The 22166-nt window shown below is 45.8% G+C and overlaps 1 protein-coding gene across 9 annotated transcripts in view; it reads right to left on the bottom strand.

Moving 5' to 3' along the window:
* brsk2a (BR serine/threonine kinase 2a) overlaps nucleotides 1-22166 on the bottom strand; it is a 179483-nt gene that overhangs the window by 5654 nt on the left and 151663 nt on the right. For 5 of the 9 annotated variants that reach the window (XM_061676597.1, XM_061676600.1, XM_061676596.1 and 2 more), the window contains 10 exons: nucleotides 20176-20207; nucleotides 17564-17728; nucleotides 15384-15481; nucleotides 14202-14352; nucleotides 8716-8776; nucleotides 7019-7760; nucleotides 6895-6943; nucleotides 5418-5541; nucleotides 2848-3028; nucleotides 637-726 (listed from right to left, as the gene is read on the bottom strand). In XM_061676597.1, coding sequence (XP_061532581.1) covers nucleotides 637-726; nucleotides 2848-3028; nucleotides 5418-5541; nucleotides 6895-6943; nucleotides 7019-7760; nucleotides 8716-8776; nucleotides 14202-14352; nucleotides 15384-15481; nucleotides 17564-17728; nucleotides 20176-20207 — 1693 coding nt within the window. Of the gene's footprint in view, nucleotides 1-2; nucleotides 727-2847; nucleotides 3029-5417; nucleotides 5542-6894; nucleotides 6944-7018; nucleotides 7761-8715; nucleotides 8777-14201; nucleotides 14353-15383; nucleotides 15482-17563; nucleotides 17729-20175; nucleotides 20208-22166 lie in introns of those variants that run through there. The other 4 variants (XM_061676604.1, XM_061676603.1, XM_061676601.1 and 1 more) reach the window with 3 other exon arrangements.

Here is a 22166-nt window from a genome sequence, read left to right as displayed (position 1 = left end):
AATGAAGACAAATTACCGAGCTCAATGCAGATACCAGAAAATCCACAACGATTTTGTCATGGAAATAAATATGTGCTTTGGCTCAATAAAGGTTGGGAAACTGGTAGAAAATGGATGGATGTGTTGTTGAATGTGTTCCCTATCCCACCAGCAGGGAGAGCCACGGCCACAAGGATGTCAAGTGAGACAAACCGAGGCTTCAAGAGAAGCTGAGAGCAGAAGAGGACGACTCAGGCGCTTATTTGAGTCTTGTTTCTCGGTTTCTTCCAGAATATCAGCTACTCAGAAGCAAACATTTCACTAATGAGACACGGTGCAACAAATCCCACGTGAAGCAGAACACGCTCACCAATCATCTACTTGGAAGTCGAGCACACGGCGCGGCGCGTTTGCCCAGGTGCTGTTGCCATGGTGACAAAGCCTCAATAAGAACGTGAACGGCCGTTTCGTACCTTCCCTGAAATTTTCGCCGTTCGGCAACCGGGCCAAATTTTGACCCTCAGAGTTTTTGAATGCCGCCAGGGCAAACGTGCCAAGCAGAGACGAGGAGGAGGAGGAAGTCTTTCTGTGAAGGTGGTGGTGAGGTTTGCTGGGCTCCGTTCAAAGGAGGGGGTGCGAAAAGGCGATCCTGCTTACCAGACAGCTGCTGGACTCCGGGCTGGTCATGTGTGCTTAACAACTGGCTCTGAATGGTCTCCACGACCCGCTTGAAGCGCCGACTGGGTCCTAAAACACAGACACAGAACAGAACGCTGGCTTGAGGGTGCACAAGTGTGGTGGGAGGCGGAAAGTGTTGAGCTTGAGAGCGGGTACTCCCTATACGGGTGCCCAGCCAATTGCAGGGCAGATGTGCAGAGAGGGGAATCAAATAGTGTGCGCAGTGTGTTACCGCGGGGCAGAGAGGGTGCAAGCGGGCAAGCGGGTCCCGAGAGACGGCTGCCGTTTGCCCACACCGATGACAAAACAATGACGACTGCGACAACGTGTCGGGAAACCCCTACGTAGGGCCCCTTACTAGCTGTGGCTGGCTGGTGACCGACTTGTAGGGGGCCCTGAGAGCATATCGACGACACAACTGGAAACTGGGCTTTACACGAGCAGCCTTTTTGGGGCCAATCACCGACCAGAGAGTTGAAAAAAAACGATGTAGCAAGGTGTCTGTTTAAATACTCGTGTACTGTATACTCACAAATATTTATTGTCTCGCATTTGAGACAAATGGTAAAGCATTAATGACCTCTGAGGGGCATTCAAGAATTGGCCACTGACATAAGTTTAAGTTTTCAGTCAGGTCAAACCAACATTACAGAAATAATGGGTGCTAACTTAATGTAATTCAATTACTTCACACGCACCGAAACTTTAACGCATGATTCGACACAACGCCGGCATGTTTACGCCACAACCTTTACTGCGAGCACTTGTTTGCACGGCTACAGTACGTTTTGTTGCCTACTTGCGAGCCGTATCGTATTTAAAGTACGTGAACATACCTCAAGCAATCGGTGAATGAACATCCTCTCCCGATGATCGGTGATGACCACCACGTTTCTCCTTATTTTATTCCACACACACACACTAGATTTGCGCAATCTATTGTTGTCGACACCACGGTAACCAATGCCTCCGGTTGCGTTTGCGTTGACAAGATAAAGCCCAGAGACCGTAAAAGACGGGATGCGGTGGTATCGGAAGACAAGATTCTATTGCAGTAGTCTGACATAGTGCAATCGTGAACGAGCAAATTTGTCTCGTCGTCTGATTCAGGCCTTACATGTTGTCTGTCCCACACTGCCAACATGTTATTTTTTTTAGGAAATAACTTTATTGGTTGTCAGATATTTACAGTACTACGTCAAAAGACAAGCGACGAGGCTAAAAATAAAGTAGCTTTTGGATTCATATATACTGTACAATGATTGATCGGATCGCGCACACAGACCACATTAGGTACACCTGCGGAATGAGATTAAAAACAAGAAAAATGCCCGATGCATCGAAAATCTGCATTTTAGAAAGACAATAATGCTCTGCTTTTATTGACAATGTCAGTGACATTGGAGAGTTGTTACAAAATTGTTTTAGTATTAGGTTTCTTGAAATAGGGTCTGTTCTTGACAAACCATTCAGCGTAAGGCGTGCTGCTCCCACTACTAATGAAAACATTGCTCCGAGAGTAGGCGTTCGCGCAAAGCCAGTCAAACTTTCTTCGGCGGGCTGCAGCGGACCGAACTGAATCGAACCGCAGCCTGTGACGGAAAAAGGTCTCGCCAGGTGCCAATTTTGCAAACGTTGCTTCCAGAGACAAAAAAAAAAAAAAAAAAAACACACAATCATGGGGATAAATTGCAAACTCCACACGAGGCAGGAAGGCCTGAGTAGAGATTCAAACTCACAACACCATGAGACTCAAAGGCAGAAATGCAAGTCAACATGCTCCCTACTAGATTTCACTGAGAATATTTGTACTTTGATGAATTTCGTATTATCATCATGATATGTAATAATACGCAGTGCTGTTATAGGGTGAATAAATGTCAACATATTCACATTGTCATTGGTATATTTCTTTGCTGATAGGCTGGCAGATGTTTTTTCCATGAAGAAATGTGTTTGTTTTGTTTTTGTTTTGTTGTTGTTGTAGAATGTGTGCATTCCTCCCAAACTGTAAATTGCATTAGGAGAATAGAATTGTTTTCATGACAGTATGCTATTTACTTGTGTCAACACATAGCAAATAGTGTCGGTAGTTGTTTGTATGTTTGTATGTGTGCAGCGCTGTGAAAGAATGATATTTGCAGATACAATACACGGATTGGATGGAGGGTGACCGAGCAGCACGCTAACCCGAGAGCAGGGTGAAGGTGACGGAGTAGATGCCGTTCTCCTTGGTGGCAGCTGTGCTCTCCGTGTAGGTGATGTCCACCTGGAATTTGACCGGCTTCTGGAAGACTGTCGGGCCGGCCGTGGACTTGTATTCTGCCCGGAAACCGGTCTGTGAGATGACGCTGTGGCTCAGGCTTGGGATCTGGAAATGAAGAGGAAAAATTGCTTTGGGTTTTTTGTAAAAGGCGAGTGATGGAATTAAACATGGAGAGCATCGATGTTTAATCTTTCACCCGCACGCTAAAAATGATAGGCCTCAATGAAACACTCCATAAAATATGTGCCGCAGTCAAAATCCGAAGGAGATTAATACCTTGGGGAGCCGCTACGCACGTGAGGATCTTAAGCTAATGTAGTCTTCAGTCGTCCGACAACATTGCACTCCACCTCCTAAAAGGAATTTGTTTGCCCAATGAACAGGTGAGTTGTAAAATTGTCACGGTCCGTCACAGTGCCGCGGACGGGTTGACATTCCATTAATGGGAGTGCGCTTCAGGGTATAATTCCCCTGATTCTGGTGCCAATCTCCTGTCGGGAATACCAGCGAGTGCAGCCCCCGAGGGACAATAGCTACCTCTTGGGATGGGGGAACATATTTGACATTGACCTCAGAAGGAAGGCCCAGCTTGCTTGCATTCACTTCAAGACTTTGTACAAATCTAACTGGGGTGAGCGTAAGTTCCGTTCAGTCGCACACGCTGCGCGCTTGACGAAATGGCGCGGTGCTTACATGTGCGACGCTAATGCTGCCTGCATTTCTACATACAGTTGCATATTTATTCTATTTACACACACACGCACCACAGCATCACAAACATACGTTCAATATATAAAACTGAGGGCAAAGCATCTACTGGAGAGGCAAATCATGAATGCCTTCAGTTTTCGTATCAACCTCCATCGAGTCTGCAGTCAGGGGGAAAATAGAAGCGATGAACACAAGCAGTTGGTTGAATTGCTACATAAATCTGAAACATGTTAGCAGAGCTTGGGCCCGCCACATACTCATGAGACGCATATCCAGCAAATAGAGGGAGGCTGATGTGAGAAGAGTTAGGGAGGAGGAACGCAAAGCTCCTTTCACATCGCACAGCGCTGCCTTTGCCCGGCCACGACGCATTCAAAGCATCAGTCGGAAAAAGAAAAAAAAAAGACGCACGAGAACGAGTACCTGCTGTATTGACGTCTAGACAAGTGGTTGTTGGCCAAAGTACGCGGACACATCGTATCGGAGAGGAGACTAAAGACTAAGGACAGCGAGAAAAAGGACCACTGCAATAAAGTAGAGGCTGTGGAGTATAAAACTGCAGTGTACAAAACTAAGGCACAGCTACAGGGAATTAGTGTTTACTTGAGTCCTTACTAAGCCCTGGAATGAAAAATCTGCCACTGAGGCACCAGAAGTGGTTTATATGAGTTATCCTCAACTGGTAGGTCACGGAGCCATTTTAGGTGGAAGGATACAAATGAACACGTTTGTCCAGCGACGCAAGAAGAAGGTCTTACGCAGCACAAGAAGGCCCACTCAGTTATTGCCATACTTACTGGTTTTCATTTATGGACTAGATGGGTTTTCCATAAAAAAAATAAATAAATAATTCACTTGAATTGTGACATCACTACAGAGATAGCGCAGGTTAGTGAAAGACGACTTATGTACTAATTTGGGGTACATCGGCACCGTAAGAACAGTACTCCGTTGCGAACAAAGGAATTCCCCTACAGTGAAATATTTCTTATGCATCCCGGGTTACATTTGTCTTAAACACGTTATTTTGACAGGTATACGTCAGAAACGTTATTACGACAGGTGTAACGTTTTATTCATGTTCAGTACGCCTCCGTTTCCCCTTGGAACATACAGTACAGGACCGGAAGCGTCTGGAACGGCCTTGCGCTCGAGGCACACGTCTCCGTCGTAAACACATACAGTGCAGCTCAACCACGGGCTAGCAAGCAGCGTCACACGAACGTGAATATCGCCGCAGCATGACGCGGACGCAACTTCCAGCAGCATTTAACACATTCACTGCCATTGACGGCTCGAGAAGTCAAATATCCATGTTAACTGGGGAGGCTGGCAGTGAAGGAGTTAAACAGCTTCTCCCAGGCTCTTCGCATGGACCCGAAACAACAACAAATTTGACTTGATTCATTTTTCCTCAAGTTATCTTTCTCAGTTTCCTAATAAGGTGCTCTGAAATGCAATTTGAACATGTACATTAGCATTGTGGAGTTCACAGTAAATCTATGATATACACTACATGTGTTTTCAACAGCTATTTTTGAACAATACATTTTCTTCATTGTTCTTAACTTCTCTAAAAGTGTTTCTTGACTTTGCAACATCGGTCCCACGGTGACAACAATTGAGTAACACTTACCGAAGGTATATGGTATTGGCTCAGGATCCTCTGAACCTGAGCTAAGCAGCTACGAGTGTTGCCAATGGAGACGTGTCATTGCGCAAGTAAATAAGCTTCTGAACAGTGCGGACAGCGAACATGAATAATAAATGAAGTTGACAATACCGAGAGAAATGCTTGAACGATGTCGGCCTTGATGGAGCTGAGAGGCTTGTCCCTGATGACAATGAAGATCTGCTCCTCTTTTTCCAGATTGATGAAGTTACCAAACCAGGATTTTTTGGCAAGTCTAGGTGGAGAGAACACGAGAGACGTTTGGGCCACCAACAATCCCAAATGAACAGTATTTGATGCATGTAAAGTGAATGGTCAGAAAACAAGGAGCTCTCCTTGCACCCTATGTGTTTTCTGTGAGTCACAATTGTAAGGGTACGCAGGGGATGGATTCAGTGTGGAGACCGCTGGACCATATTAGCATGACACATTTTGGGAACTATAAGGGTAGTACCAAGATACAGTGACTGTACAATGTTAATGTATTTGTTATGGGACAATACCTACGTAATGAAAGAAAGGGGAAAAAGACGATACAATTCCATTTCTATATAAAATGGAAAGGGGGCTCGTACTTATAAAGCTGACAGTGTGTGTCTACTTTGCTTTGGGATTTCCTCACTTGAGTCAAGAGCCCTTTCACAAAAACGGCCTCCTCAGGGCACAGCCGAGTCGGCCTTCGTTAGCTCGAGCCTTTCAAAGTGATCTCACCAAAGCGGGACAGCGCCGTGTCCGACGCGCACGTTCACAGAGCCGTCGTGGCTCCGCACATTCAGATAACGAGATGCGCGGTGACGTCGGCAAAAAGGAGTCTCGCGTGCACACGCTGGTCGTGGCCTCTCACCAGCAGGCAATGTTGCGCATGTTATGCCTCTCGTGTAGTGCATAACACGAAGCAAACTGGGAAGAAGCTGTGAAAATGTCAGCCTAGATGGCCAGTGTGAAAGGTGCTTAGGTCCTCTGTAATTAAGGAAGTGCTGGCGTAAGGAGCACATATCGTATTAGCCATTACAACTCATTCGCTGCTAGTCCTCCTTGCTAACATGGATATTTGAATTCAACAGCGGTCAATGGCAGTGAATTATCAAATCAAAGCGTTAAGTGTGATCAATTATTGACACTTACATTTCAATACTAGAGATAATATGATACATTGCAGTATCGGTATTTTTCGCCACCCCTAAAAGACGCGTCACTATTAATCCCAGTCACTGATAAACCATACGTGCATTTGCAGTAACGAGCTGATTGCCGCCGGTGTTTGACTGCCGTCTACTGCAGCGGGAAGCTTTCCAATCAACCCTGATGTTTCCCTCCCAGGTGGGAAATGACCAACCAAGCGGGCACACACACGTTGGCCCAAAACCTGAGGAATCACCCTTCAGGAGGCTGAGCAACATCACGCAGGCAGCACGCCATTCCTCATAATCAAGCACCTCTTGCTAAAGGCTGAGAGCAGTGCAGGAAGCTCAGCAGGAACATTTCTTCATAACAATAATAGATTGGCACATGCCGGCCTGTCTGAGAGAGTGGCTGTGCAATCTGGTGGGGTATACATGATTATGGCAGAGGTGTAACATTTACTCACTCTGGGGAAGACTCTGGAGTGAGGCTGGACATCTCTTCTTGCGTGGGAACTGTGGATACATGGGAGTTTTTAGGGCGGAACCAAAAGAAGAATACAAAAAAGAGGCCAAATCGAGTACACAGACCTTGGAGTTTCCGGCGGTGGAATCGCGGCGAGCCCAGGAAACTGTTCTTGATGGAATTGAGCCGCGTCCTCCACGGCATACCGCCGATGGAGGGGCTCGGAGGCGGCGTCGGGGTGGGAGTCCCGGCCGGGCTGTCTTTCGGCGTGTGCACCGGTGTGCCCTTTGGGGTAGGGAGGGGACTGCCTCGAGGGGAAGGGTGGGGGGTAACCTGTATGAGGGGGATAGATTTAGGTGGGTGGTCAGCGTATGAAGAAGGCGTGGGTGTTACGGGGTGAAAGTGATGCAGCCTGATGGGAGACGGCGGCACCACTGGGCTGAAGGGCACAGAGAGTTGGGGGTTGGCAGCAAAATGTGAGCGACGTACTTGGGGGCTGTTTAGCACTGAAGCAACGGGGCTTGGAGAAAGCGGGGCGGCGGGGGGCACGGAGGCAGACGGAGGGTGTGACGGGATACGGCAGGAAGCCGAGGGCTCGGACAAGGATGCCGCGTCTGATGAAGCTTCGGGGAGCGGGTTGGATCGTGTAGCGTGAAGCGGCTTCGGAGCAAGTTTAGGTTTGGTCGGGAGCGTCTGGGTCTTGTTGAGAGTTGGCGGTAGGGCCTCGGCGCTCGGGGCCAGCGAGTTAGGTGTAGACATACGAGGACCGGTACGATTTGGAATTGGCTCAGGGGATGAACTGGGGCTGATGTTGGGGGACTGCGACAAATCGGGGGATTGAGGTGGAACACCAAACTTTCTAACAGGCTTTTTGACGCAACGCAAAGGAATGAATGAAGGAAATACAACCACCAAGCAGCGAGATGCAGAGCAAGTAAACCAAAAGTACATGCACAAGTTTGTGGGGAGGGGGGGGGGACAAAAGAGAAAAGACCATGCAGTTAGAAAACAAAGCAATGCGATGTACGAAACAAACAATGAAATGAGCAAGCAAAGACATACAGGGACCAAAGAAAGACACTTGACAAATCAAAACAAGACAATAACCAGTGGAAACATGGAAAAAAACACATGCAAGCGAGGAAGGCTGATCTTAATAAGGAGCAAGACTACACTTGATCGAGTGCCGATTTTTAACCTTGAAGCTGCAGCCACATTGAGATGAATGACGACTTTTTACGGACAGAATCGTTCCGATTGATGTGGCCTGAGAAATCAATTTCCCTTTCAGATGAGATGTGGCGTGAGGAGCTTGTTCGAGGTTCCCGGAAAACCCTGAGTCTTCTCAAGCTCAGTCAGCTGGATACGTTCACTCGGAGTCGATCTGATCCGAGCCGGAAAAGTAGGATTTGGGGAATAATTCCATGAGTTGGATTTCCACCGTGCTCAGGCCGCCGAAAACAGTAAGATCTAATAAGCCGAGAGGACGGGGCGGGGCGGGGCGAGGCGAGGCGAGGCTACGGGCTTTGAGGGGAAAACACTGCTCAAACTATCTCCTTGTGTGTTCTCGCTTGCATTCACTAATGACACAAAATTGAGTCGCTACACCATTGTGTTTTAGAAACTAACATCATATCGTGACAAATTCAAGGCATATGGCATTTGCAGTAATATCAGCGCTGTTGCTGAAATGGTTTGTCAAAGGTCAGGAGGTGCTGTGATGGCGGCTCGTATGACCATCACGCAGAAACCTGACAACTGGCTCAAGGGGTACAGTGCCATAAACGTGCGTGTATTTGGAAGCGTATAGGTCTTGACTTACCCGTGGGCTGCTGAGCGGGCTGGTGGTGAGGCCTGAGGAGGCTCCACTAATAGACCGCGACCTGTGGACCAAACACGCAAGGGAAGGGGTCATTTGTGGGCTGAACATGTCAAGCTGTTACACGAAGGCAAAGGTCACAGGCTTTGGAGGTCAAACGTTGCGCCGGGCAGCACTAGAACATATGGCGCCATCACGCGGAGCACGCAGCGAGCGACGACGAGGTTGCGTTCAGCGTGCACAGAAGAGTCGGGAACACGACAGCGCACGGTGCAAGCCCTCGTTTGTCCGCGCTGATGTCAAATGTCAAATCGATTTGACTGCATACTCACACCTGCAAATATATCAGTGCTTTTCTACACATTAGCATTCAAATTAGCTTTCTTTGTTGTTCTTGCTCGGTCTACGCTTTGCTAATAAATAAAACATGGCGCCTTTTTGCACCGGATCAGTAACAGATTATCTTGAGGGGGTGTGCGGGGGGGGGGGGGAATGAAGTGGGGCATTTGGTGGTACGCCATTCATTTGCCATTTCCACACAGATGCCGTCAATACCATTGCGAGACGGAGCGAGACCCAAAATGAACAATCCGTCCCCATCGTGCACAAATACACACGGCACGACACGCACAAAGTGCCTGTCAACACCAGCTGCTTCCTGTCACAACACTGCTCGTGTTTGTCATTCGCTCTACAACCGCGCCCTCTTCCGCTTCCGTATCGCTGAGCACGCGGACCTGGCCGCACATTTTTGTGCAGTCATGGAGACTAATGCCGTGCCCCGGTGCTGGATCGGTCTCATTTCTTGGCTTCCAGATATGGACACACGACTGCTTACGTACATGCTCAGACATCAAAACAAAAAGAGAACATGCGCTATAGGCAGACACGGCCATACAAAAGGGTGAGTTTGGGTTTATGTCAACCCTAGAAGACTTTAATTCATAACTGCATGAATCCAGAGATATAAAAATGCCACAGTGAAAAGATACGTAGAACTCCCCCTCACAAGTTATTTTTCTAAACATCTCAGCGGCGATTGCACACTGTAATGCGCGCACACGCACGAGCGGGCTGCGCTGGGAGCAAACGGGCTCCGACTCGTTTGAGAGCGCAGCTGAGCAGACAGTTCAATTGAAGGCCCGCAGTTGCCCACATTGCTTACGCGCACGTGGCCAGTTGCACCTCACGTCAACACAGACGCACTCGGCCTCCTCGGCCCATTACGAGCATATCGTCGGACGTGCTCTGCATCTGTTAGTGTTGGAGCGGCAGGTCTGTAGAGCTAATAATACAGATGGCACTGCCGCACGGTCATGCGCCATCAGCGAGGTCCCCTTGCTGCAAGATGACAATGCAGAACTGTTGGTGCCTGTTTCGTGGAAACACCCGCACACAAAACTAAATTCTCCTGAAATGTGCATATTTGTGTACCAGCGAGTCGGAGTTTGACTTTTCCAAGAAATATTCTTAAAAACAGACTAAAAAAAACACATTGGAATCATCACCGTTCAAGTTTAAATCCCAGATTTCATGAAGTAACCCTAAATTTAAAGACCTTTTTCAAGGCCGCATTGACAAAAATTCTGACTTTTCCTTTATTGAATATGACCAATAGGAATGGGCAATCTTATGTTTTAATCATCTTTGATTTATCGCACCCTATAAAATACAGCGCAAACACGCTTGTAGCGATTGCAGACTGTTTGGCAAAGTTTTCATTTATAAAATACTTGTACAGTAATCGCCCTTTATTGTGGCCACACAATTCACAGTACAGTAATGTACTGCCGAAGAATGAACGGCTCATTTGTAATTCTTCAGGGTTGAAAAGGTTCAAGTTCAAGAGGCCCAGGTCAATTTAAGTAAGCTCACCGTTTCATCAAATGCACCTATGCGCTGCTTTCTATTTTTGACTTCTACTTTGCAACAAGTCCTACGTCCTGGTGCGTGTGTGGGTGACCAGAGGCTTTGCTCAGAGATCGGACCAAAGCACCCAGTGGGGGTCTGGTGACACATTGCGCGGGATGAAAATAATACTGACGGAACTGCGAGAAGGCAATGGACTGAAATAAAACAAAACCGATACAAAATCTAGTGGGCGGCGCCAGGAGCGAGCGTGCCAAAGCCCAAACACAAGCATACCGCTCGGCCCTCTTCCTTTGACTCTATTTCAGCAGTCTCTCCTATCTGTCGAGTAGATAGCCATATCAATCAGCGCACTATTTAAAGTCATTTCCTTCCCCGAGGCTGGAGAAAGTCCCTGAAGAGCAACTCAATTAATATGCACAGCTCAGCTCCTCGGGTTTGAAGATGCAATAAGACTTCTGCTGAAGAGATCCGTAGTAAACATACTTTCCTTCAGTAGCTTAAACACTGAAGAGTCGATAATTAGCATCAACCTTAGGACTTATTAAAATTGCTCGACTAACACAACTCATTTCAACGCCATGGAGCGAAGGGAGCAAAAAGAAAAAAAGGAAATAATTCAGTAAGCTAAGACTCACACGGTCGCACTTTTTCATATTTCATTTCCATATTAACCTGCCTTCATTTCTCTTTGCGGCCCGTTCGGATGTTAAGTGAAAGCAATGGCATTTCTTGCTTCTGGCTCGACGTTCATTGACGCAGTATTTGATTATTGATTAGGAGACAGAGGACGTGGCCTCGGTGGATTGCGGCTGCCAACACGAGAAATGCAAGGAAAAATGATGACTACGGAGCACTGGAATTTTTCTCATGTCATTTCAGATACACAGTAGTAACCAAATCAGCGCCGTCGACGGAGGCAATCTAGCAGCATTTGTACATTAGCGAAGTGATGCCACGCTGACAGAGGGGCGCAAGTGGGCCTGAGGATGAGCGGCACACGTGGACAGCAAAGCGAGTGAGCGAGGCAGACAAGGTATCAAAAAGAAAAAAGAAAGAGCCCTCAGTTGACATTTGCATGGAGCTAAATACAAAGAAGAAACGTTAAGTAGATGTAGCAGAGCTTCTTTTGATGGATACTATATTATACAGTACAGTAGCTAATATCAACAGGACGGACATTCGAATAACTAAAACAATTTGGGGTTGGAATAAAGCTCTGAGCTTATCCCAAATATTAATTCGTTATGTTATCAAGGAATGTTGAACATCTGTTTGATTTCAACTTTGTGGGAACAGCTTGGTGGAGGCTTTTGTTGTTGTTGTTGTTGTTGCAGCATGGCTGCGTCCCGGTGCAAAAAAAAAAAAATTAAAAGAAATAAAGCCGACAAAGGCACTCTTGAATAAATTTGGTGGGGAGAACACAGACACACCTCAAAAACCTTGGAGAACGTCTTCCCAGAGCAGTTCCATATTAGGTCTTGCATCGCGATACGTTTGCCAATAGCATAGCGCTACGTGACATGACCACTCACTTCGATTTGATTCCAACGTCTCGCTTTATGAACTTTGTTTTTAAAAAAATGTATCTGCTGTAGCCAAGTAAAATGGCAGAGCAAGACAGCGCCCAAACTAACACAAGCTTTAAATAAAGACTGGGATGGCCGGAAGGGATGACGGAGTGCATGAATCTTAACATAGAATTCAAAGATGGACATCTTAAAAGGCGGGAGCTGCGGAAATGGATCCAATGCTTCCAAAATAGCTTGTGAATGGAAGTTTCAAGCGGTAGGAGATGAATTCTTGATGTGCACTTGTTGCCAAACTGCTTAAGTGAGGAGTTATTAATCATAACTGACATTGGAATGAGTTCGCAAATCTCTATAGTGCAGCTATATTAGCTTAGCGGCCGGCTCTGCATCCACGTCCGTTCCCTCGCAGAGCGGCGCTCTGTCATTAGGCTGATCACACTAACTCGCAGTCCATCTTCGCCGCTGTCACCAACATCGCAGGCACCGAGCGCAAATGTGCGCTGTGATGATATTATCGGTGGCTGAAATAAGACGCGCGAATAGATTTGAAATCAGCCGTCTGTGCCTCGCGGGCTTATGGCTCAGGCTGCACTTTCCGAAGTGGAAGGAACCTCCTGCATCTCGAGAGAAAGTGGGGCACGGCGTGGCAGGAAAGGAACTGATTATCGATGCGTTGGGGTTTGAAGCTCTGCCGTGCATTGCATTCGCAAAGCTTTGGGCCCGAGTGGGCAAGTCCTACTTTATTCTTTTCATTAAGACTCTTAAAATAAGACACTAAAACAAATCCTCCGTTTAAAGAGCGCACGTCTGCATCTTTCTCCGGCCGTGGACATCTCCTCGGGTCAGGGAGCAAAAAGGAAGGTTGAGAGTGAGAGTGAGAAGTGAATCGCTTTCTTCTTCGCTGCATTGTCTCCCGGCGTGGGGAATATCCAAGCTTAGACTGTATACCGACTTACTACAGTGCGGCAGGCAGGAGACAGAGAGCGAGCAGACGGTCGCGCTAACGCTCGGGTGTTTGCGAAAGCTGCCGTCGCACCTGCCCAGAGACCTCTGGCCTCACACCAACAAACGCACTCACGTCAAGATGCTTCCACTTCACACTTCGGTCCGGAACAAAGGCAAAAAAGACTGCGATCCCTGTGCCGCGCTCTCACGGAGCACATCGTTTGCTAGGTGCGATCGGCAGAGTGCTGACAAGAAACGCGGCTGAATATCCTTCGATGAATAAAGAAATAAATAACAGCGCTCGTTCTCTAATTCAATCTAAACAATGAGGACCTCCGCAACCTCACACATTTTGTATCATCACCATTGAAATCCTTAGAGCTGGATTTTGACTGCACGGTTCCTGATACAATTGCCATTCGTTTGCTCTTAAGTGGCACAATTCAGATACGAGTCGTCACGGCAGTGTCAATGAAAGGAAAGGCATCAAATCGGATATCGTCGGATCAATAATCAGTCGTCCGGATCAAACGCGATACGTGAATGGACTGACGAGATATACCCCATCGCTGCGAGCTCAACGTCACTGAAATATACTGTACATGCGCCGAGTCTACCGGACAATGCCAATCTGACCTACAGGCAAACCTTGGACAATTATGTTCCAAATATGGTGCGTTAGAGGGGTGTCGCTTGTTAAGTCGGCAAAATGATTGCCGACAGCAACCGGTGGAGTGATGGGGAGGTTATCTTCATTTAAATCAACGGGGCAGCCCAAGCCAGGCCAACTAACTTTTTGATAGACCCTAATGAGGACAGACGCTATAGGAAATGGATGGACGGGTTCGACTTCAGCGCCTGGTGTTGACAATGCTGCAATTCGGGCATCTGCGCACAGCGGTTGTTTGGACACAGCCATATCAGATATGTGCCACTTGAAATGGACACGTAACTGGACTTTAAATACATACGATATCGGCATTGAATCGAAATCGGCCACTTGGGCCTGCGCCGTCAATGGAGCCCGTGCTTTTGTTTCGACATGATCCGCCCTAAAAATGGCTTTATTCACTGAGAGCCGTTACCTCAGTTGACTCTCAGATCGGATGATCCTAAGTGACCGCCAAAATCTGGAACGCATACCGTTGGCCATGCTGCGTCATGTCGATGGCCCTCCTGGCCGGCACCGGTGAGCCTCCATCTGTGACGCTGAGGACCTCCATGGACTTCCTCTCTGGTCTCCGTTTGCCGTGTCGGTTCAACATGGGCGAGTCCACCCGTTTCTTTGGAGGATCTGCGTGACAAGCGGCAGGGCCCATTGAGTCAGAATCTTCCCTCAGGTAACACCATTCAGTTTTGCGCACCTTTCGGAATATTTGAGTGCTATGTATTGCTAATCGCAATAAGTATTGCTTTCCACCCCAGACCTTAAACTAATGCCTAATGCCTGACACGACTGGCTGTGTCACATTCAACGAGGAGGGGTCCATTCATCAAAATGTCACATTTGAACAACTCATAGCTTCATGACGGTAGTCAGGAAAGTTGCACCTGACCTTTATTTTATTATTATTATTATTATTATTATTATGTGCAACTCTGCATACAAAGGAACTTGTTTGCGTTTTGTCAAAAATATTTACATTGTGTGTGTGTATGTGAATGGACACACGTGTTTATGTTATTATGTGTGGATGTAAATTGAGAGACATTTAAATTGTGCATATCGTGTGTATGGGAATACATATGTATATATATATATATATATATATATATATATATGAATGGGCAGCTGATCACATGTTGTGTCAATAGACTGAGAGTCACATGAAAGACTATTAGCCAAAAGTGTACGTGACTGAACAAGCAATTGTTTAAATTGTCAGCTAGACTTGACGACAGCCCCCGAATATAACAGTGGTATGTATCGCGGTAGGAAAATGTGATGGGATGAGATCTTCACCAGTCAGTTTTCAAAAGGGGGGGAAAAAATGTTTTCTCCTGCAACAATTATGTTTCCAGAGTGTGCCTGTTGGCAAGAAATAAACAAAACAATGTCGACAGTTGAGCCAATCCACCGCTGTTGGAAGCTGATCCAATTTCTTCTGAGGAAGGATGACAAGTGTCCCAGATTGCACGCAAGGAGAATTCAAAAGTTAGAGTGAAGCCAGAGTTAGGATGTGCTAATGACAATGTGGAAAGTATCCTACGGTCCTCGTCACACACTGGAATCCCTGAAACATTATTGAGTGAATTCCCTCTGGTTATGCTATTATTTATAGACTGCTGAGCGGCATTATTTATCACCACTTTTGTCTTTCTCACCTATCTCATTACGAGGGGGAAGGTTCTGGTCCTCTTGACTGGGGTACCTCTCTTTACGGTCCAGTAGCAGGAAGTAGATCATCTTTTCTTGGTTGTCACTGCAGAAAGGGTACATAAAAAAAGACCGCTGAAGAAATCATCTTGGGCTGGATTTACACTGCATGGACGCAAATCAATGTTTTTGCTCTTAAGTGGCACAATTTGGATTTTTGTCATAGCAGCATTAATAGAAAAAAAAAACATGGAATCGGATATCCTCAGATGGGAATCAGGCCGCTTCCAAATGTCGGATACATATCAGATATCTGCAACAAGTGAGTGCAGCTTAAATGTGTCACCGATATATACCTGCGTCTGTCCAAACAACTTACAAATAAAAACAATTTTAAAAAAACAGAGCAATGCGCATGAGAGCAATTTCTTCTTGAATGTTACCATACCAATTATTAAACTCAAAATAGGATCGAAACCCCGCAATATTTTCGACTTTATTTTGCTCCCGACAATAAAAGTTGAGTTGTAAAAAAAAAAAATCCTCATAGGATATTGTGCATACTGTATATACTACAGGGCAGAGTTGGCTAGTGGATCTCTGAAAGTCTGGAAACATTCTAAAAGTGGATCGGAACATCAGATATCTTTTTGGCCTGTGGGCCATTTTATTTTATTTATTTCTATATATATATATATATATATATATATATATATATAGTTTTTGCAATGTAGAGCAGCAAGACTTTGGCCTTGTATAATAAAAGCAGACTGCAGAGCAGCAGGAGGCAAAGAGAGGAGGACCTGCAGTTTCAGCTCAAATGAATCACGGCGAAGGAATGCAGACAGCACATTTTCCCCCGTCCTGCACGATTACTGCGTGCCGACAGAGGAAAAGGTTGTTAATGATGTTCCTTGCAGAATAGCTGTGTCCTCGGGGTGCATTTTTTAGAGGGACACTATTTTTAGATTAGTCACGGAAGAGACGGCACGGTGGTTAGCACATCTGCCTCACAGTTCGGAGGACCCAGGTTCAAATCGGGCCTGTGTGGAGTTTGCATGTTCTCCCCGTGGATGGAATCGGAGAAGAAATAAGCCGCATCGCATTCCAGGCGGGCAACGCCGGACTTTTCCTAGTGCCCCAATTCCACTGTACGTGTGTGAGCGACGGAGGCGCACGGCCAATGATGCGACGGAACGAGCGAGGCCACGTTGCTTGGCCCGCCGGACGAAAAAGAGCAAGGCGACAAAGACTTCAAGCCGATGCCATCGCCTCAAGGCAACGAACGCAGGCACCGGAGCCAACGTGAGCATCAAACGCTGACACACGAGTCATGCGTGCATGTCTGGCCGAAAGACAAAAAGAAATAGACTGAGGTATTCTGAGGCCAGTGGCCTTGAAGTTAGTCAATCGCACTCTTTTGCTCAGGATTCAGTGCTTGAATTTACAAAACGTCCTATAAAAGCTCGAATATAGTAAAGCTGGTTTACAGACTTCGATGAATGAGGTAATATTGTCATCTCGAACCACAGCTTGAAAAATATTCCTACAACTGCACTGTGAAATTCAAATGAGTTAAACATCTGCTTGAGCGTTGAGTGTGTAGTGGCCTGATATTCAAGTTGAGAAAAGCTATTATTTTTGACATAAAGTATCATAATTAAATGAACACTAATTCAACCACTGGCGATTCTAATCATTGTCAACATTCTGATGTTCACTGGGAAATGCACAAAAAAGCTTTTCAAACGAATTTATGTTGCACACCGTATGTCCATTTGTGGACTAAAATGTATCCGATTTGCTTATTGTGTCAAATTGGTTTTTAGAGGAAAATGGGATTAATTTGCAGTCACTATTTATTTTTGTTTTTGTTTTTGAATTTATCAAGCCCTACCCTAAATGTTTAGTTTACCTTATAACACCGCAGGCATTAGCATTCCAAGCGAACCTAAATAATGTGACCCTTGATCTTGTTTATGCTGCCGTCTGGATCCCACACTGCTGTAAGCACCGTGCGATCAGAGGAAAGCCATCCTTGGATCTCGACATCCAAAGTGACAGCCACCCAAGATTTCAAAAGAGTCCACAACTACCGATTGTTGTCGGTGTAGATCATCCAATTTCATCATCCCCTTTTCCATTTTTCTTTTCCTAACCCTCTGTTAAGGTTCGAAAGTGCACTCACTCATCCGAAAGGAGGTCCTTCAGCAGTTTGTTCTTGTCTCTGAAGCAGCCCAGAGAGTGCATGCTGTCTAGGACGTCCGGGTCGACGTCGTCTGCAGAAGGGAGGCTGCGTGTGGTCACCTTCCGCGGCAAAGGCTGCTCGGGCTCTGGCTCGTTCTTGCCCCCTCTGAGAAGGCACAATGGCATGACTTGGAGCATCTCTGCAACTTGTCACAATAACAGAATAACAGTAGAATGCAATTTCGCACGGTTAAAGTGCAATTGTCTTGCCCGTCAATTCTTTAAATGCCAATACTGCATGTTGTACAGAAGTATAGTAAAAGTTAGAAAATTCCTTGACAGTAAAATGATGTATATGAGTACATATGTGTTGAAGAAAAGCTGTCAATTAGTTTTAAATCTTGTGATCATATTTAGGTGCACATTTAAAATCAACTCACGCTGGGAAACCTTCTGATAGCGAGCTGGCGTGTTTTAATGATGACGTCATTGTGGCGGCTTGCTGTCAGAGGATGTCCCAGCATGCCTCGTTCAAATGCTGTTTAAAGTCAGTTAGTCCCCTAATCCCCAAAATTGTTATAATAATGTGAATGTTAATCGATCTTATGCGAGTTTATTCCTCCTGTGCAGCTTTATGTGTCTTAACTATATTTTTATTAACTTGCACCAGGAATGAACGTGTTATATGGGCACATGACCGCTCTAGATTTCACTGTCGTGTAAACTGGTTGACAATGGTCATGGGGGAGGTGGAAAGTACCTCCGCAACGCTGCAGTGCTAAAACTAAACACTAGGGTCCGCCACAGTAATATATATACATTACTTAGAAGAAAACAACAACAACAAAAAAACAAGTGAACCTCAGTATTAATAGTAATACTGATCGAACTTAATGAGAAAAACTAATTATTGCATATAAATATATTAACTGATAGCAAGTCACGGTTGTGCATTATACATAGGAATACAGGTTTTCCTGATTTTTTGAGTCAATTTTGGGGGTGTGCATTATACTTGAGAGCGTATTACACGAGAAATTATGGTACCTCACTAACACTGTCCAAACAGAGCATTATCTTCAGATCTTGTATTGACCCAATGAGATTACACAGACTTTAGCAAACTTAACCACTTTCCTTTAAACTATGTTGGCCTTCTTATGGCCCCATTGTAAGCTTGCATTTTCCCCATGTTGCATCATCTTGTGTATATTTTTCACCTCAGTAGATCAATATAGTTCATGTGGAGCGCTGAGCTACGAGTTTGCAACCTCCATCTTTCTTCCTGGATTGATTCTGTAGAGGGGTGGTCCTGGACCGAATGGCGCCCTGTGCGACGCCCCTAGATTACGCCCCCCCCACAGACAATTGTCAACCCTCCCAACCCAGAATAAACATTCTAATAAACCGCTCTGGAGAACGAGAACGGCTAGCAACAAATGACTCACTGCTACCTGTCTCACAGGAAGTTGCGCCCATAACGGTTTCTACAAGAGCGCCCCCAGGAACAAGGTGAATACAGTAACACTGTAACATTCTAAACATGCAAGTTTAAACATAAGTTAACCTGATAGCATTAAGCCAGGACGTACATATTTCTGTAAATAAGGCATAAGTGAAAAAAAGAAAACAAGACTCTCAAGCTTCCCGTCCAAGATGCAGTCAGAGCGTGAAGATGTGCACCCCCTCCGTGTCCAAACAAAGTGAATTCCATTTGCGCAAAGCCACGACTGGATGAGTTCGCCGCCGCCATGTTGCTATGTAGAGCATGTTGCATGTAAACAATGGAGAAGAGAGATTCACAGAGGGAACCACAACCAGTCTGTGACAACTTATTCCTGCGGTGGAGGAAGAGTGCAGGTATCCTTGACTTTAACCCTCGAGCGTCAAGCAGGAATGGCCACCGCCTTGATGAAAAAGATTCTTGAAAAGCGTGAATATAGCCAGCATGAATTTATGAATGACAACCTTGCGAATACTGTGCATAGTGAACTCATATTCCAATAATTGCACTTTGTTAAAAAATGCCACTAAGGCTGCAGGTTGAAATGGATAGATCGCATCACTGTAGTGTAAATAGTGTAAATGTAAGTCCTAAGTGCTCACCACGATTGATTTGCATCTGCTTCTAATCACCTCCTGTTTTTTCACTTACGAGTCGTCGTGCAATAGCAGGAACCTTCTCTGACGAGAGACAATAACTCACAACCAATCCGTTCATCCGTCTTCTTTACAGCTTATCCCGATTACCATAATTGATCTTTACTTGCTCAACAACAGCATGACATTCTGTTTAAAAACTCTACGAGTGTTCCTTTCAGCAAACACAATATATGGTAGCTCACTCTGCGACAAACACCGCAAATTTGTTTCAATAAGTCCAACCTAGGTGTTGTCAAACTTAAAGTGAGTGAACACCTGTCCCCCTGCTTCTCCTCCCCCATTGGTTTGTGTCCTTCTTCAAGCACCACAGTCCCGAGAGTGGAATCATGGCCTGATCCAATGCAATTTGTTGTACGTTGCCCTAAGTCACATTTATCGCATAATGGCTACTCTCAGGACAACAATCTCAGCGGTAGGAGAAGGAGGGAGTAAACATGAAGGGATACTTACATGTACCACGTGTGCATCTGGATCTGTTCGAGCTGGAAAACAAAAAAGGAGATGGAAAGCAGGTGAAAATCCAAGGCGTTTATTTGAAAATAACCTCGAAATTATATTTGTTTTCTTAGCATCTAAACAAAATCAAGTGGGTGACTGCCGTATGGCCCCAATACGTTCGGCGTGCTCATAGAAATGCGATTGGGCTACATAACGGATGATTGAAATGCGTAAGGATAAAACGAGCCTCTCAAATATTAATGGTGCCGATGGAAGAATGAAAAATAAAAGGGGAATGAGGGAGAGGATATGCTGGCGTGTAGAAGAGAGACGGACGATAACGCTGAGCTATAAAGAGAATATTATCTCCTTCATACACACTGCTGACCCTGACAAGCCCTCTGGGTCTGAAGGGAATCTCCCGTTCTCACACACATTTTAATACGCTTCCACGCCGGCACTGTCAGCACAGCCAACGTCCAGAACCGGAGAGAAAGTGCCCGTTCAAAAAGCAACAAGAGGAGACGACCGCTGCGCTTCGACTGGCCAGCCGCAGAGGCAAACGGGATCACTGTATCTGCCGGGCCTTCCGTTTGCTCCCGCTGCTCTTGAGGAACCGCAGGGGCCACGCATAGCAGCTCTAATTATTCGCTGGCGTTCTCGCAGCTGTGCGCCTCCATCGGCGTATCCCGGACGAGCAACCTCTGCTTTGCCTCCGTGAAATATTGGCCCAACGGTAGCGCTTACAGGCAGTTGCCGCAAGTCCGCTCCCACGGAGGTCACGCCATTGGTCAGAGTATTGACGCACACTGCGGCAGTCAGATACGAGCACCAATGTCCCGCTTTTATTGAAAGGCCGCAGGCTAAGAAGCAATATCACACTCGGGCTGAAAGAGACGAGGTGTGAAGCGCAATCGCTCGTCCTTCAGTCAGTCGATGCGACAGCACCGATTGCACAAACTCGGAATGGAAGAATGCTACTGTGCTACGACCACAGATGGGTACAGTAGCCAAATATTTGACTTAAGTCAGAGTAATGTTACTTTTGGATAATACGACTCAAGTCAAAGTAAAACGCGGCCCTAAAATAATTCATATTTTTATAATAATTACTCATAAGAATCACTTGAGTAAGCGTAAGAAAGTACCCACTGAAAACAACTATTCAAGTACTGAGTAACTCTGTGCAACTTCAGATATTGCGGAACAAAATCACTTCATGTAAAACAAAAAAAATAGCACATGAACAAAATCTTTGTACGATAACAAATTAAGGTAAATGTAGCTCCAAGAAATAGTCGGATACTATTTTGTTTCCACACAATCCAATCACCGGGCATAGATTACAAAAACAGGAACAAGGCTGCAGTGGCTATAAAAAGTCGAAATGTTCAAATGCCAGTTTTTTTTTTTTATGTGAAGAATTTACACCAAAACAAATCACCACAAATGTGACCTAGAATTTGCACAACTGACTTGGGTCGCGGGCATGCTGGAGCCTATCCCAGCTATCTTTTGGGCGAGATGCGGAGTACACCCTGGACCGGTCGCCGGCCAATCGCAGGGCGCATAGAAACAAACAACCATTCACACTCACACCTACCGTGCATGCTTTCTCGAGTCAGAAGTAGGCTGAAATATCCAGTTTGGCCAAACACAAGACTACACGGCATGACAAAGCTTTTTTTTTTTTTTTTTTTTTTTTTTTAAAGAGTATACAATGTAAACAAGTCATGCTGCTGATCCCCCCCCCAAATACGAGTCCCTTTGATTGGCCCGCGAAGGCTTTGTGTGAGGTCGGCCTCGTGCCGTTGATTTGCGAACGAGAGTCAAATGAAACCAGAGCTAATATTGGATTAGTGCAAACAGCGCGGAAGTAGAAGTCAAAGTCTAAAAATAGATCGCGCACGCTATTATTCATTAATAAAAGTAGCGAGCGGCATGTAGATCATTGTAACGGAGTAAAAGTCCGGCTTCTTCTTAACATAAATACTCTAGTAAAA

Source organism: Phycodurus eques, chromosome 5 (genome assembly GCF_024500275.1).
Source record: "Phycodurus eques isolate BA_2022a chromosome 5, UOR_Pequ_1.1, whole genome shotgun sequence".
In the NCBI taxonomy this organism is placed as follows: Eukaryota; Metazoa; Chordata; class Actinopteri; order Syngnathiformes; family Syngnathidae; genus Phycodurus; species Phycodurus eques.
The sequence above is the reverse complement of the archived record's forward strand: the minus strand, read 5'-3'. Positions and strand labels throughout refer to the sequence as shown.